This window comes from Lutra lutra, chromosome 1 (genome assembly GCF_902655055.1).
Source record: "Lutra lutra chromosome 1, mLutLut1.2, whole genome shotgun sequence".
In the NCBI taxonomy this organism is placed as follows: Eukaryota; Metazoa; Chordata; class Mammalia; order Carnivora; family Mustelidae; genus Lutra; species Lutra lutra.
This window is the reverse complement of record NC_062278.1, coordinates 25822085-25835371: the sequence shown is the minus strand read 5'-3', so window position 1 is coordinate 25835371 and position 13287 is coordinate 25822085. Positions and strand designations below refer to the sequence as shown.

At 34.4% G+C, this 13287-nt stretch overlaps 1 protein-coding gene across 2 annotated transcripts in view; it reads right to left on the bottom strand.

Moving 5' to 3' along the window:
* The window catches only part of TMPRSS15 (transmembrane serine protease 15), a 118035-nt gene that overhangs the window by 62404 nt on the left and 42344 nt on the right, over window positions 1-13287 (bottom strand). For both annotated transcript variants that reach the window (XM_047721687.1, XM_047721679.1), the window contains exons 12-14: window positions 6191-6296; window positions 5739-5889; window positions 2648-2783 (exon numbers count right to left, since the gene is read on the bottom strand). In XM_047721687.1, the coding sequence (XP_047577643.1) occupies window positions 2648-2783; window positions 5739-5889; window positions 6191-6296 (393 nt within the window). The remainder of the gene's footprint in view (window positions 1-2647; window positions 2784-5738; window positions 5890-6190; window positions 6297-13287) is intronic.

Genomic DNA, 13287 nt, shown 5'->3' with positions numbered 1-13287 from the left:
TATGGGAAATTATATTAAAGTTTTATTTGTATGTATAATATTATGTACAGAAGTTATCTCACATCTTCTATTTCAGATAATGATGAAATCGTTATTTTAAAAATGTCAAGCCTATGTAGCTATTACTTCTATTAGAAAATCTTGCTTCTTGGCCACTTATTAATGCGTACTAGAACACACTGGCAGAAAAAATTATGAAAATTATTTTAAATGTTTGAAATGTCAAAACAGCAAGATGTTTCTAGTATTTAGTGTCCATAGGAATTTTTTATCAAACCATTTAATGACTTTAGTAATTAGAATATTTCCTAATGGTTTTTTGCATGAGAATGTTTTATATAATAGACAGGTAGGGTATGGGGCACCCACACAAAATGAAATGAAGCAATTAATTTTAAACAATGCCAGACGGCTCAAATTATTGCATTCCTGTTGGGTTTTGCTCCATCCCACCCCTTCCTTCATTTTCAAAACTTAGTTCTGCTAATAAAGTTTCATTTGACAAAAATATTTGTGTCACCCAAAGAAACACAGCCAACACAAAAAAGGAGAGAGAGAAACTTAGTTCATCTCTACTAATATTTTTTGACCATCTATTTCTGTGATGTTAAAATGCAGTCAGACATTGGTGAAGCAAAGATGAATGAGACCCAGAGTTTGGTGTCATGAAACTCACTTTTTTTTTTTTTTTTAAGATTTTATTTATTTATTTGACAGAGATCATCGGTAGGCAGAGAAGCAAGCAGAGAGAGGGGGGAAGCAGGCTCCCTGCTGAGCAGAGAGCCTGATGCAGGACTCGATCCCAGGACCCTTAGATCATGACTGAGCTGAAGGCCGAGGCTTAACACACTGACTCACCCAAGCATCCCATGAAACTCACTTCTTGCCACAGTTTTGTGCCATATATATATATATATATATATATATATATATATATATAAAGATAAGCTACTTTTCTGCTTTTGTTTCAATTTTATGAGTGTCCTACTGTCTCTTAATGATTCTTAAAACTTTCTCCAGTTCACACTTTCTTTAAAATCTATCACTTACTTTTCTACTTTTAGGGGCACATGATTATATATTGCCTTAATTATTTCTTTATGTGGATTATATTTTTTCATACATTGGTTATTACTACATATTATATTTCTTGTGCAGTACTTTGTACATAGTAGCTATTTTAAAATTTGAATAAATGTTTGAAATATTGAAGAATTTATGTATAGCCCATACAAGCATCTAAACATGTTAATACAAAAGATGGTTAAGTGTAAACTATCCTTTTGGTAAAATCTAAGTGCACATTCAATATGGTGGCATGGAACTAGTAGGGCAATGTAATTACTATCCTCATCTTAATGATAGCTTACTCGATATCCATTCTCAAATATCAGTCATTTATCTTTAGAGCTTCTGAATTGTTAAAAACCCTCATCTGAAAGTCTGCCTTCTTTCTTTTTAACTTGAAGATTGAGAGCAGAAAAATATATAGTTTTCGAAGTAAAGTCAAATTTGGATATGTTCTACATGTTGATTTGCTGATGGTATTATGGGAAGAGTTTCAAGTGCACTTGGAAGGAAATGAAAATGGAAAAAATGCTGTGTTTGTGGGCTGAGATCCATGGCAAAACAAAAACATCCATGAGGTTTGACATAAGCAAAGCTGTAGGACTAGATCAGTTTCCAACTGCCATAATCCAAAGATAAAAAGGATTTTTTTTTTACATCAATACTACAATGCAGTGAAGACATACCAGTAGAGGCAAAATACATGTTTGATACAATTTATCATTATATGCTTTTTTTTCCCCTCTGTCAAATCCCATAGTTGAAAAGTGATAAGAAGGTATTGTCTCCTTTGATATTATAAGATGGGTAATATGCCTCTTTTTCCTCTGAAATGTCAGTTCCCAATTTTAATTAAGAGTTTAGAAACAGACTCCATTTTGTTCTTTTGTGTTAAAAGACCCCATAGGAATGGGAAATCCTGGACACTGCTCAACTGTAACACATTAGTGGTTCCATGAGGGGAGACTATTGCAGGGCCTTACAAAGGCACCATTTCAGGATAAAATAAATAAATAAATAAATAAAAAAATTAAAAAAGTTGTGTGATCTTGGTTGGTCTAGTTAAAGTCCAGGCCCAATGGACTTTATTATTATTATTATTAAATGGACTTCATTATTATTCTTATTAAATTATTCAATTATTATTAAATTATTCTGGAAATAGGCTGGGTATGTTTCAAGCTCAACCAAACTTCTCTTTGATCTTAAAGTCACTCTTTAAGATGACCATGAGACTCTTAAGGCTTCTTCCCAAAAAATGATCCACCATGCCACATGGCCAATACAGAATACTTTGTATTCTACTGAAAACGAAATGGAAGTCAGCACCTTCTTTATTTTAAAAAATAAAAATATACTAAAATTATTATAAATATGATGCATAACAAAGTACTGAATGATTTCCTTGTGAGTGTATATATAAAGCATTATTTTGCTAACTTCCATTTTGTTTATATTTTGGAGTCTTCAACCTTTAGTGAAAAAATAACATTAGGCTGAGATAATTTGAAAAGCCAAAAGAATATCTACTTGAAGATAAAATGCTTTCATTGGTAAAATACATGTTATAGTTACTTACTAGGAAGTTCTGGTGGAGGAGTTGGGACCAAAGTTGGTTCTGGATAAAGACTCACATTGCAAATCCCATACGTTAGGCTAATGTCATCCAATGCTATATCACTCAGGATCTGGTTTTTAAAAGCATTAAAAGCAACCTGCAATTCAGAGAGGGATATGAAATCATTCTACTCTAATCTTTTCTGACTTGATTCTTCTTGTGGCCCAATATTTGCTGGAGAATCAGTATTACCAACTCCAAATATAAGAGGGCAAGTTTCTACATAGTGAAATATTGATAGATTCTGCTTTTTATAATCCTTCCACTGAGCCCACTTCCCTTCTTGTGGGTTCATACTAATCTAAATTTTCACTAGTGTTTTTCTTCAGATTTAGGCAATATTGCCACAGTTTCTCTATGTCTCTGTCTCTCTCGTGATTTGTCATACTCTACTGTACTCTGACATGGATCCACATTTTCTGGCAAGGGACAGCAATCTTCTCACAGATTCCTCCCCGCAACTATTTTAGAAATCTGGGTAGCTGTCTGCCTTCTTATAGCATATGAGCCCTAAAGAGAAGACACACCAACTAGATAATTTAATTGAGAAAAGAAAGGAACAAGAGAAAATACGAGTGTAATATGACCATTCGGGGCCAACTAGTACTGGTCATAGTTCACCCAGGAAACTGGTGTGGGATACTTTGTGAGGGTAATGTCCAGAGGAAACAGACCCAGACTTGGAAGAAAGTTTCAGCAGTCAGATGAAAACTATTAGGTTCTTAAAGACAGTGGGTATTTTAGCTGAACTTTCCTGGATCCTCTTTTGTGTAGGAAACACATAAACAGAATACAAACAATACATTAATTGTTGTCCTAGGCACATTGTATACATTATCTCATTTAATTTTTTCAATACTATTGTAGAGTCATCCATTCGCTCATTTGTTCATTCTTTTCACCTTCTTCACGCTAGACACAATTCCAAATAAGGATTATTTTCTCCCTTTCATGTACGTGCAAACTGAATTTCAAAGAGACTAAAGTAACTTAAGATTTAATGACAGAGTGACAAAGCCAAGGTGCAAGTATTTGTAGAACTCAATGCTCTCATTCTGCCTGATAAGCTAACCTTTAAAAAGTGGATCCAATTATATTATTAAAAAAAAAAAAAGCTCAGTGTGTTGAGCCAGATTAGCCACTGCAATATAGTAGCCCCCCACTATCTGAGGTTTCACTTTCTGTGATTTCAGAGCCTCATGATCAGCTGGGTTATGAATCAGAAGATCCTTGTTCAGGTATTATCAGAAGGTCAGTAGTAGCCTAATGCCATGTCACAGTGCCTATATCATTCACCTCACTTCATCTCATCATGTAGGAATTTTGTCATTTCACATCATCATAAGAAGAATGAATACAATACAATAAGATAATTTTGGGAGAGAGACCAGATTCACATAACTTTTGCTACAGTATATTACTCTAATTGCCCTATTTTCTTATTATTGTTGTTAATCTTTTACTGAATTTAATTGATAAGTTAAATGTTGCCATAGGTATATATGTATAGAAAAAAACCCATAGCATAAATAGGGTTTAGTATTATCTATGGTATCCATGGGAGTCTTGGAACATACACCCCATGGACAAGGGAGACTACTATACTTATTTCTATGTTCTGCCATTCCATTGTTCCCCTGATGTTCTGTTTTCCTTTATTCTTCTCTGAATTATCAGAAAACAAAGCTGGAGAAGAAAACTTCACAGAAAAAAAAAAAATTAGATAGACTCAGAAGAAAGAAAAGAAAGAAAAAGGGAAGGAAAGAAAGATGGAACGAATGCAGATGAAGGTGTTTGATTACTGCCTCCTTCTGCAAAGTCATGAGAAAAAAACAAAGCCTTCACTATGACTATGTCTGTCCAAATATACACCTTCTGAAAGTTATACTCTCTTGCCTGAAATGACCTGATTAAAACAATGTTAATTTGGTCAAACTATTAGCCTGTATTATCCTGTATTTTAATTGCAAACACCCTTAGGAAGAGAACACATTAAGCTGTTATCTGAAAAATTAATTCACCTTAATGTGAAATAAATGACCAGAGACATCCCAAGGATACAGCTCATGGAATTTATTTCTAAAGGAAATATATAGATTAAGTCAAATTTGGGCAGGGTAGATGGATACCGATGGGCATGGCTGTTCTAATAGAAAAAAATGGTTCCCTAGAAAAGTGCAGGGCTGATCTAGGTGATATCTGTGAAAAGCTGGAAGTCCTAGGTGAGCAGGGGACATAGGAAGACATGGTTGGCATCTGCTAGAAAGTTGCTGAAGAAAGCTGTAATATCTCCCAATGTTTCTATGGATCTTATGGACCATTATAAGTAGTACTTTCACGGAGTAAATTGTTCCTCAATAAGTGTTTTTTTTTTTTTAGGATTTTATTTATTTATTTATTTGAGAATGGGAGATAACAACAGAGAACACAAGAGTGGTGGAGGGGTACAGGGAATGGAAGAAGCAGGCTCCCTGCTAAGCAGAGAACCTGGTGTGGGGCTCTATCCCAGGACCCCAGGATCACACCCCCAGCTGACAGCAGACTACTCAATGACTGAGCCACCCAGATGCCCCTCAATAAATTGTTTTTAAATAAGTTAGTGAATAAATGAAAATAAGAGCACTCAGAAATTTTTTTTTTTCTTTTAGAGAGAGAGAGTACACATGCTCACGTGAGGATGGGGAATGAGAAGGGGCAAGAGGAGGTGGAGAATCTTTTTTTTTTTTTTTTAAGTATATGTGCTGCCAAAGCCAGCACAGAAAGGGAGAATCTTAAGCAGAATCCACACCCAGCATAGTACCCAACATGGGGCTTGATCTCATGGCTCTGAGATCATGACTTGAGCTGAAATCAAAAGTTGGGTGCTTAACCAACTGAGCCACCCAGGTCCTCCAAACTCAGATATTTTCATAAAAAGAGACTAAGAAAGTAGAGAAATGACTTGGCTGTATTCAGAAAATAATTTTTTTCATCATATTATCTTAAACTATAATTGTATAACCATTTTTAGAACACAAACACATAATTATAAACAACAAGGTATTTTGCCAACCTTAAATTCCACTGTTTCATTTAATGTTACTTGTCCATAATTCCAATTTTCTCCATAATTTCCTTCCTTTTGGAAAACTGTCTTCTCCATGTTTTGGTCACTGCTGATATTAATGCTTAATTTATAGACATTTTCACCATACATATAATACCTAATTTGGAAACAAGCACATATGATTAGATTTCTACAACATTAGAATAAGTGCAGTTTAGGTTCTTCTAAATCCTTTACTTTCTCTGGAATATGCCCTTTTTCCCTGAATGAAGGAATTGTTAGTAAAGTGTGTGTGTGGCGGGGAGGGGGTCTTCCAGAATTTTGCTATTTTATCAATTGAAAGAATAATGCAAATCCATTAAAACTTGGGATGTCTTAGTGAAATCACAAACCTGGCAATGTGACAAAGGCAATGGTACACATTAAATAAGAGTATGTAACACGAGTCTAGGACCTACCAGAAACTGAGGCAGACTGGTTCTAAAGTGGGGTCTAAAGGGAGACTTAAGAGTCCTACTCTTTCTCGTCTCCCTCCTGGTCCAGTTGGGGTGGAAATGTAAAATCCTGTAAAAACAACAAAAAAAGTTTTTACTTCATTTAACTGTCAGTAATTTCATTATGTGAGACATATGTTATAAGGAGAAAGAAACAACTTTAAGGTGAAAATATAAGGAGTGGGAAGGAAGGTAGATGCCATGATACATTATTATTTAGGAAAATCACTTCACAACTCTGGACCTCCCAATTTATAAAACAAAAGGCTTGAACTGGAGCATCTCTAAGGGTATATCACATTCTGACTTTTTATGAGTCCACATGATTATTTCATCATATTACTGTCACCAGATACCACTTTGATTCCCATTTACTAGATGTTTTTATCAATTCACTTCTTTAGAGATAATGATCACATAAGAGTATTTAGATATGCCGGTAGACTACTCATGATATATGCAAGTATTTAAGCACAAATTTGAAGGTGATGTTAAGAGTTTCAAAGACCATCAGTTTTTTATTCCATTGACTATACTGCATTTCTCTATATAAGAAGTTACCTGATTTTATAATGGTTTCATCTCCCATATTCCTTTGAATGATAACTAATCAGATCACAGAAGAGTAGGAAGCATGCTAATCTACATAAAAGCTTTCTATAGTACCTCAAGCCACTGCATAAAGTGCTTTTTGTTCTGGAATTCATTATCCCAACCAATGATTAGAGTCATTTGAAGTGTGGGAAGAGTTGCTAGAGTGAGAAAATTTTGAACATTTTCTTAGGGAAATTTAATTTTTTTATTCTTAGCTTGCTGCTCATATATTATGACAGAAAGCAGGAAACATGTAACAAAATATGCTATGAAGAAAAGGCAATATTGGGTAAATCTGATTTATAATTTCTAAATCTGATTTCTAATAAGTGTAGTTTTTTTATGAAATGCTGAAATTTAATGTTTATTTGAAATCAAGCATCTCCTCTCTTGTGTTTCCCAACAGAAATTTTTATAGACAATGCTGTATAAAATTCAAAGTTAGTCATTTACAACATGTAGCATAAGGATAAGATGTGAAGAAAATACTAGTAAAACTGCCAATAGGTATATCAGTTTATATTTAGATTGGTAAGGCAAAAAAAAATCCCTCAGAATGAATATTTCATCAAGGTGAAATCATGGTAAAATATATTAACAAATATACATCCACTGGATTTAAGTTATAAAATGTAAAATGGAAATGAATGCATCTTTAACATTTTATATCAACACATTATTTTATATAATGCTATGGCATTTCATGAGTACTTATTTTAGCTCTATAGTTAGCACTCAACCTAACAAAAACCGTAGCATAGATACAGAGGGGATGAGCCAGAATCTACACTTTAAATGCTGAAATCCAAATCCCTTTTGAGTTGACCTTAATTTTAGTTGATTAGAATATAGTTGGGGAGGGAATAATTAAAATGCCATTGAATTCCCTGAATAAATAATGAACTGGCTACCCTGTTAAGAAATATTTCTAGTTAGCAGCAATTATACAACATAAAAACTATTGTGCCTGTATTTATGTTTGTCCATGTTCAATCAATTAGTTACATTTGGAAATATTTTTAATCTATTGTTTACTCATTAAGCAGTAATATATATGAAATTTTTTTTTTAAGATTTTTTTTATTTATTTATTTGACAGAGAGAAATCACAAGTAGGCAGAGAGGCAGGCAGAGAGAGAAGGAAGCAGGCTCCCTGCTGAGCAGAAAGCCCGATGCGGGGCTCGAACCCAAGATCTGGGATCATGACCTGAGCCGAAGGCAGCGGCTTAACCCACTGAGCCACCCAGGCGCCCCGAAATTTTTGTTTTGATAAAGATATGATGCTATGAGTTTTGTTTCATTGTTCAGATAACATGTACTCATGTGGACTATAGTACCTTAAGAATTTTCCATAAATAAATTTTTCAGAGCACAATCTATTAAATATCACATAGAATTGGATATTTTGGAATATAAAATAAAATAACATAATAGTAAGTAATATAATAAAAATAATAAATAATAAATAATACATTAATTTCTGTGATACCTGTTAAATTCTTAATAAATTAGAAGATAAAGGAAATTCTTCATAAAATCATGAATTTTAAAAATAGAGTATTGCTTACATAAAAACTTACTTAGTCTACCTAATTGTCCTTAAATTTCATCTCCAACATTTGCCTGTGGGGGTCACTTGACCTCTGTTTAATATCTCTCAGATATAGAAGGAATCATTGTGTTCAAGGCAGGGCATTCCATTTCAACACAATTAGAGTCTCTTTTCTTTTTAAAAAGTAAGTTATTGTGTGATAAACTCTCAATTAGCTATACATGCAGTTGGTTCCACTCAGAGTATGGAAACCAGAAGTTCACACAACATAGCTGTTGGAATATCTTTTTTTTTCTTTCTTTCTTTCTTTCTTTTTTTTTTTTTCTTAGAGAGAGAGATCACAAGTAGGCAGAGAGGCAGGCAGAGAAAGAGAGGGGAGGAAGCAGGCTCCCTGCGGAGCAGAGAGCCCAATACGGGGCTCCATCCCAGGACTCTGGGATCATGACCTGAGCCGAAGGCAGAGGCTTTAACCCACTGAGTCACCCAGGCGCCCCAGCTGTTGGAATATCTTACCAGGTGTATAAGTAGGGACATCCTAACACTTGGGATTATGATTTAAGTTATAACATCATTGGCACTATTTACTTCCGAATGTATCTTATTCATAGTTCTCCAACTCTCTCTGAGAATTCTTCATCTCCAACATTCTTGCTCAATAATGCCTCCTTCTATGCAATCTAATCGGTCCCTTATTCAACATCTTTTACCATCTCCTTATTTCCTACCAAACATATATTACTCTAATGTTTGAGGCTTCTGTACTATGTATGACTTCAATATTATTTTCTAGCCATAGTTCTTATAATTCATCTATTTATACACAGCACTTCTGCAATATTAGATTATTTTAATTTGCTCAACACCCAGAAATATTATGATGTTTGATGTTTTTTTTCTTTCCTGTGTATTTATGTTACTCTACTTCTCCTTACAATTGCACATGTCAAAATCCTACTAATTTTTTGAGGTCATTAAATCAAACTGCCATCTCCTTTAGAAAGCTCCTCTTGGTGCTCCCAATTATATGGGACCACTCCTTGTGAATTCTCAGTTACATGTGTACTTCTCTGATGTTACTTAGTTTGTTCTATTTGTTTTATAGTCACTAACATACTTATATGTTCTATTATGTATGTTCTATTATATTTATGTTCACATGTGACTTTTAAAACTGCTAGACTTTGTGAAAAGAGTGACAGTTCATTTTTAAAATCTCAATATGGATTAGCTGAATGTTGCTTAATTTATTCTTATTATACCAATTTGACTTGCTTTTTTATTTTAAATTCATAAAGGAATATACAAAATGAATGATTAAATAGATATTTTTTATAACCACACAGGAATTGCTATGGTCAAATGATAGTTTCTTTTAAAGTCCTACAAATTTCTTGAAATGTCTTTGAGAACACCCGGAATTAACCTTAGAGTCAGCCTAAAACCCTGAAGATTGAATATCTTTTGTTAATTTAAGCATACAGTGAGTCCCTTTCTTGAGCCGTAGGTTTTTCTTACAACTTATTTCTATCCCTTTTTATGCTTATTTCTCCATGATACAAACCTAAGCTTTCACATCCAACACTTCAATTAAGGAGAAAAAGTGTTGAACATGTGCTGATATGGTATAGAGACAGCAGCAACTGGAGAGGCGGTAGAACTTTATGGAAAGTTGGAGATCCCTCTCAGGAAGAAAATTAGCTGTTATAAACCATTTTGTGGGTAATGCTTGCCTATGTAAATTAACGGAACCTAGCAGATAAATATTGAAAGTTTTAGATAATAGAATGGTTCAAATTCAAGTCAACCTATATTAGAAAGTAACATCATTTTCTAAAATTCGACATCACAGGAAAGATAAGGGAATAAAGACAACACTACTTTGAAAACACAAAAATCACACTTATTTTAGAAAAAAAATCCATGCTAAATGAAAGGCAAATATCTAAAAGGCTTAATATACTTTTGAAAATTGAGCAATGTAACTACTTTTCTCCAAGCCTACCACTTAAAACAACAGTACCACAGCCAATTTGTGTCTGTTGAATGATTTTGCATCACGACAAGAAAATAGTTATAATATCTAACATTTCTATAGCACTTGTCATGTGCCAGGCATTTTCTTTATCTTTCTTTCCTTCTTTTCCTTTTTTTTTTTTTTTTTTTTGGTAAGCATAGTAACCAACTTAATGATCAAAACGTGCCTCTAAAGTCAGGTCTGATTATCTTCAACCCATTTCCCAGATGACGGAACTAAGGCAGAGAGAGAGAACAGATAACTTGGAGCGCTGATTTAAATCTAGCTGACTTCAGAGTCTCTATTTTAATGATCTTTACTACTACACTATGCTAACCCCTACGCGTTAGAAACAATTATGATTTCATTCAGATAGGCCAACAAAGAAATGCTTTCTTTGGGTTGTCTACCCTCTTGTGACCCCTCCATTTCTAAAGTTTTCACATGTTACTGACCTCATTTTCTCTGAATGTTCTGAACAAATGAGCCAGTTCTGAGCACCCCAAGATGCTGCCCTGTATCATTGCTACCATCTCCACTGACTCCCTTTGCTTCTAAGAGGTACAGAGAAACTCGGAGCCTTGACAGTGGAGAGATTTAGGAGACCATAGCTCTCTGCTCTACCAGGAGAGAGTTCTTTAGAAGGAGCCAAAAGTTAAGGGGCTTAGATGTTCCTCCCTAAAGCAATGTTAATTCAAAGTTTATCTGTTTCATTTAGACGTTTCTGTCATTTAAAGTGAAGGCAAAGAACAAAAAGCCCTGCATGGATAAGAGGAACAGCAGGAGAGATTTAATTCTCTTCCATCTCAGAGGTAGGATGTTCTGACACACAAAAAAAGCAGATTGGAAGAAAAATGCCCCTGCGGGTGTGGGGGCGGAATGTCTGGTAGATTATGAAATCACTGGTATGAGAGTTGGAGAGAACCTATTAAATCCTATCATCCGTTCTCATTACACCACGGCCTCTGGTGGGCTCTGAACTGCTCTGACTTGTCTCATTTTAAATAACTCCAGCTACACGACTTTCTCCTGAGACTCCATTTCCGACCCAACTATTTAAAACCTCCACCTGACATTCAACCTGTTTCACTTTGGTCATTTTCAACCTATTTCTTCAGTTATTTAATATGTTGGCAAGCTGAAACCATTTTTTCTCCTGTAATGTACTTACATTCTTCAAATATCAGTGGAATTATTTTATCTCTTATTATGATGACATAAAAGTAGAAAAATGATCATTTGAACATCAAAGATTTCAACTACATAAAAGGTATCTGTCATAGTCAATAGATATAAACGCTTTCTGTACTTTCCTCTAACTACTCTTGTCCAACTGTGGCAGAGACTTTTTTTTTTTTTACAGTAAAGACAAAGATGTGGTCAAATTATTTGACTCTTAGGCCAGGCTTCTTCAGAGAGCTGGGGTGATTATCGCTTTGGAGTTAGTCTTTAGCTGTACAGATTACTAATTTATCCATAGAGATTCAGGCTCTGAAAAGTAATTTGTTCAAAGAAGATTAATACAAATGATAGTATGCATGTCATCATTTTCAATACTAAACATGTTTGGTCTAATGGGATTGGCCATCTACATAGAACACATTTTTGTACATAGCTCCATACTGCTAACTAATTTAGCAGAATCCTATTGCCTTTCCTTTCAGATTATTTCCAGAATCTGGCCTCTTCTCACTGCATCTGGTCCCATTGATCTGAAAGTCCTATGGCCTCTTCTCTCAGTTGGGTGATAACTCTCCACCGGTCTCCCTGACAACACTCTTGCCTTTCCATAAACTCTACCAGCCAGCGTGAATCCTATCACTTCTATGCTCAAGAAACTCCAATAGTTCTTCATTTCACTGAGGAAAAAGCCAAAGCCGTAGAAGACCCATTATTACCTGCACTCTACTGACCCTGTTTATTCCATGTCATTCATCTTGACCTCCTGGCTTTTCTTTAAATAGGTCAAGAATGGTCCTTTTAAAGCCTTTGTTCTGCTTGTCCCCTCTGTGTAGAAAAATCTATATGGCTGATTCCTTCAATTCTGTAAAGTTTTGATTTGAATGTCATCTTTCAATGGGACTCACCTGATCACCCTGTTGTAATCTGCAATAGCACCTCAGCATACTTGCCCTCACCACTGCCTTTACAAAGCTCTATATATTTTTCTCAGAACACTGATTCACATTTAGCATACCCACAATTTGTCATACCCATTGCTTAGTTTGTAATTTTAAGTTTCTCCTCCACCCCCAGAATATGTGTCCCATGATTGAAGAAAATCTGTTTTATTTTTGCTCAAAGTTAATATTTTGAGTACCTTGAGTAGGGACTAGGACTCAAAACAAAACAAAACAAAACAAAACAAACAAAAAAAACCCACAAAAAAAACCCAAACAAAAAACCAAACACTTCTTGAATAAAGGAATAGAAGAATTAATCAACTGAGGCTTTTGTTGATGACTATAGAAATAGATTAAAAATGGGTCCAAAATAGTCACTTTTTATTAAGCAATATTTTGATCAAGTTGAAGTAGTATGATGAACCAAATTTTGTTATCCCAGGGAGAGCATTGTCTAAAGGAACAGGATTAGTCAGATACATTTTTGCCTGAAAAAATGAATTATTTAATGTCCTCTTACCAGATATTATTCAAAATTGACTTTCAATCAGCTACTTTTCAGTTCATAAAAATAAGTGTATTGATCTCTGTGATAGAAATGGCCATTGAAAATAAATTATAATGAATTATAATGCATATGTGCTCAGGGTATTTTTAACCTGAGCAATTTTGTGAAATTATAAGAAATTTCATTAAGTCAATAACTCACTCAATCAGAAACTATTCATTGAGTCAAAATTGTAGATATTCATTCATATAAATTAAAAAACAATTTTAC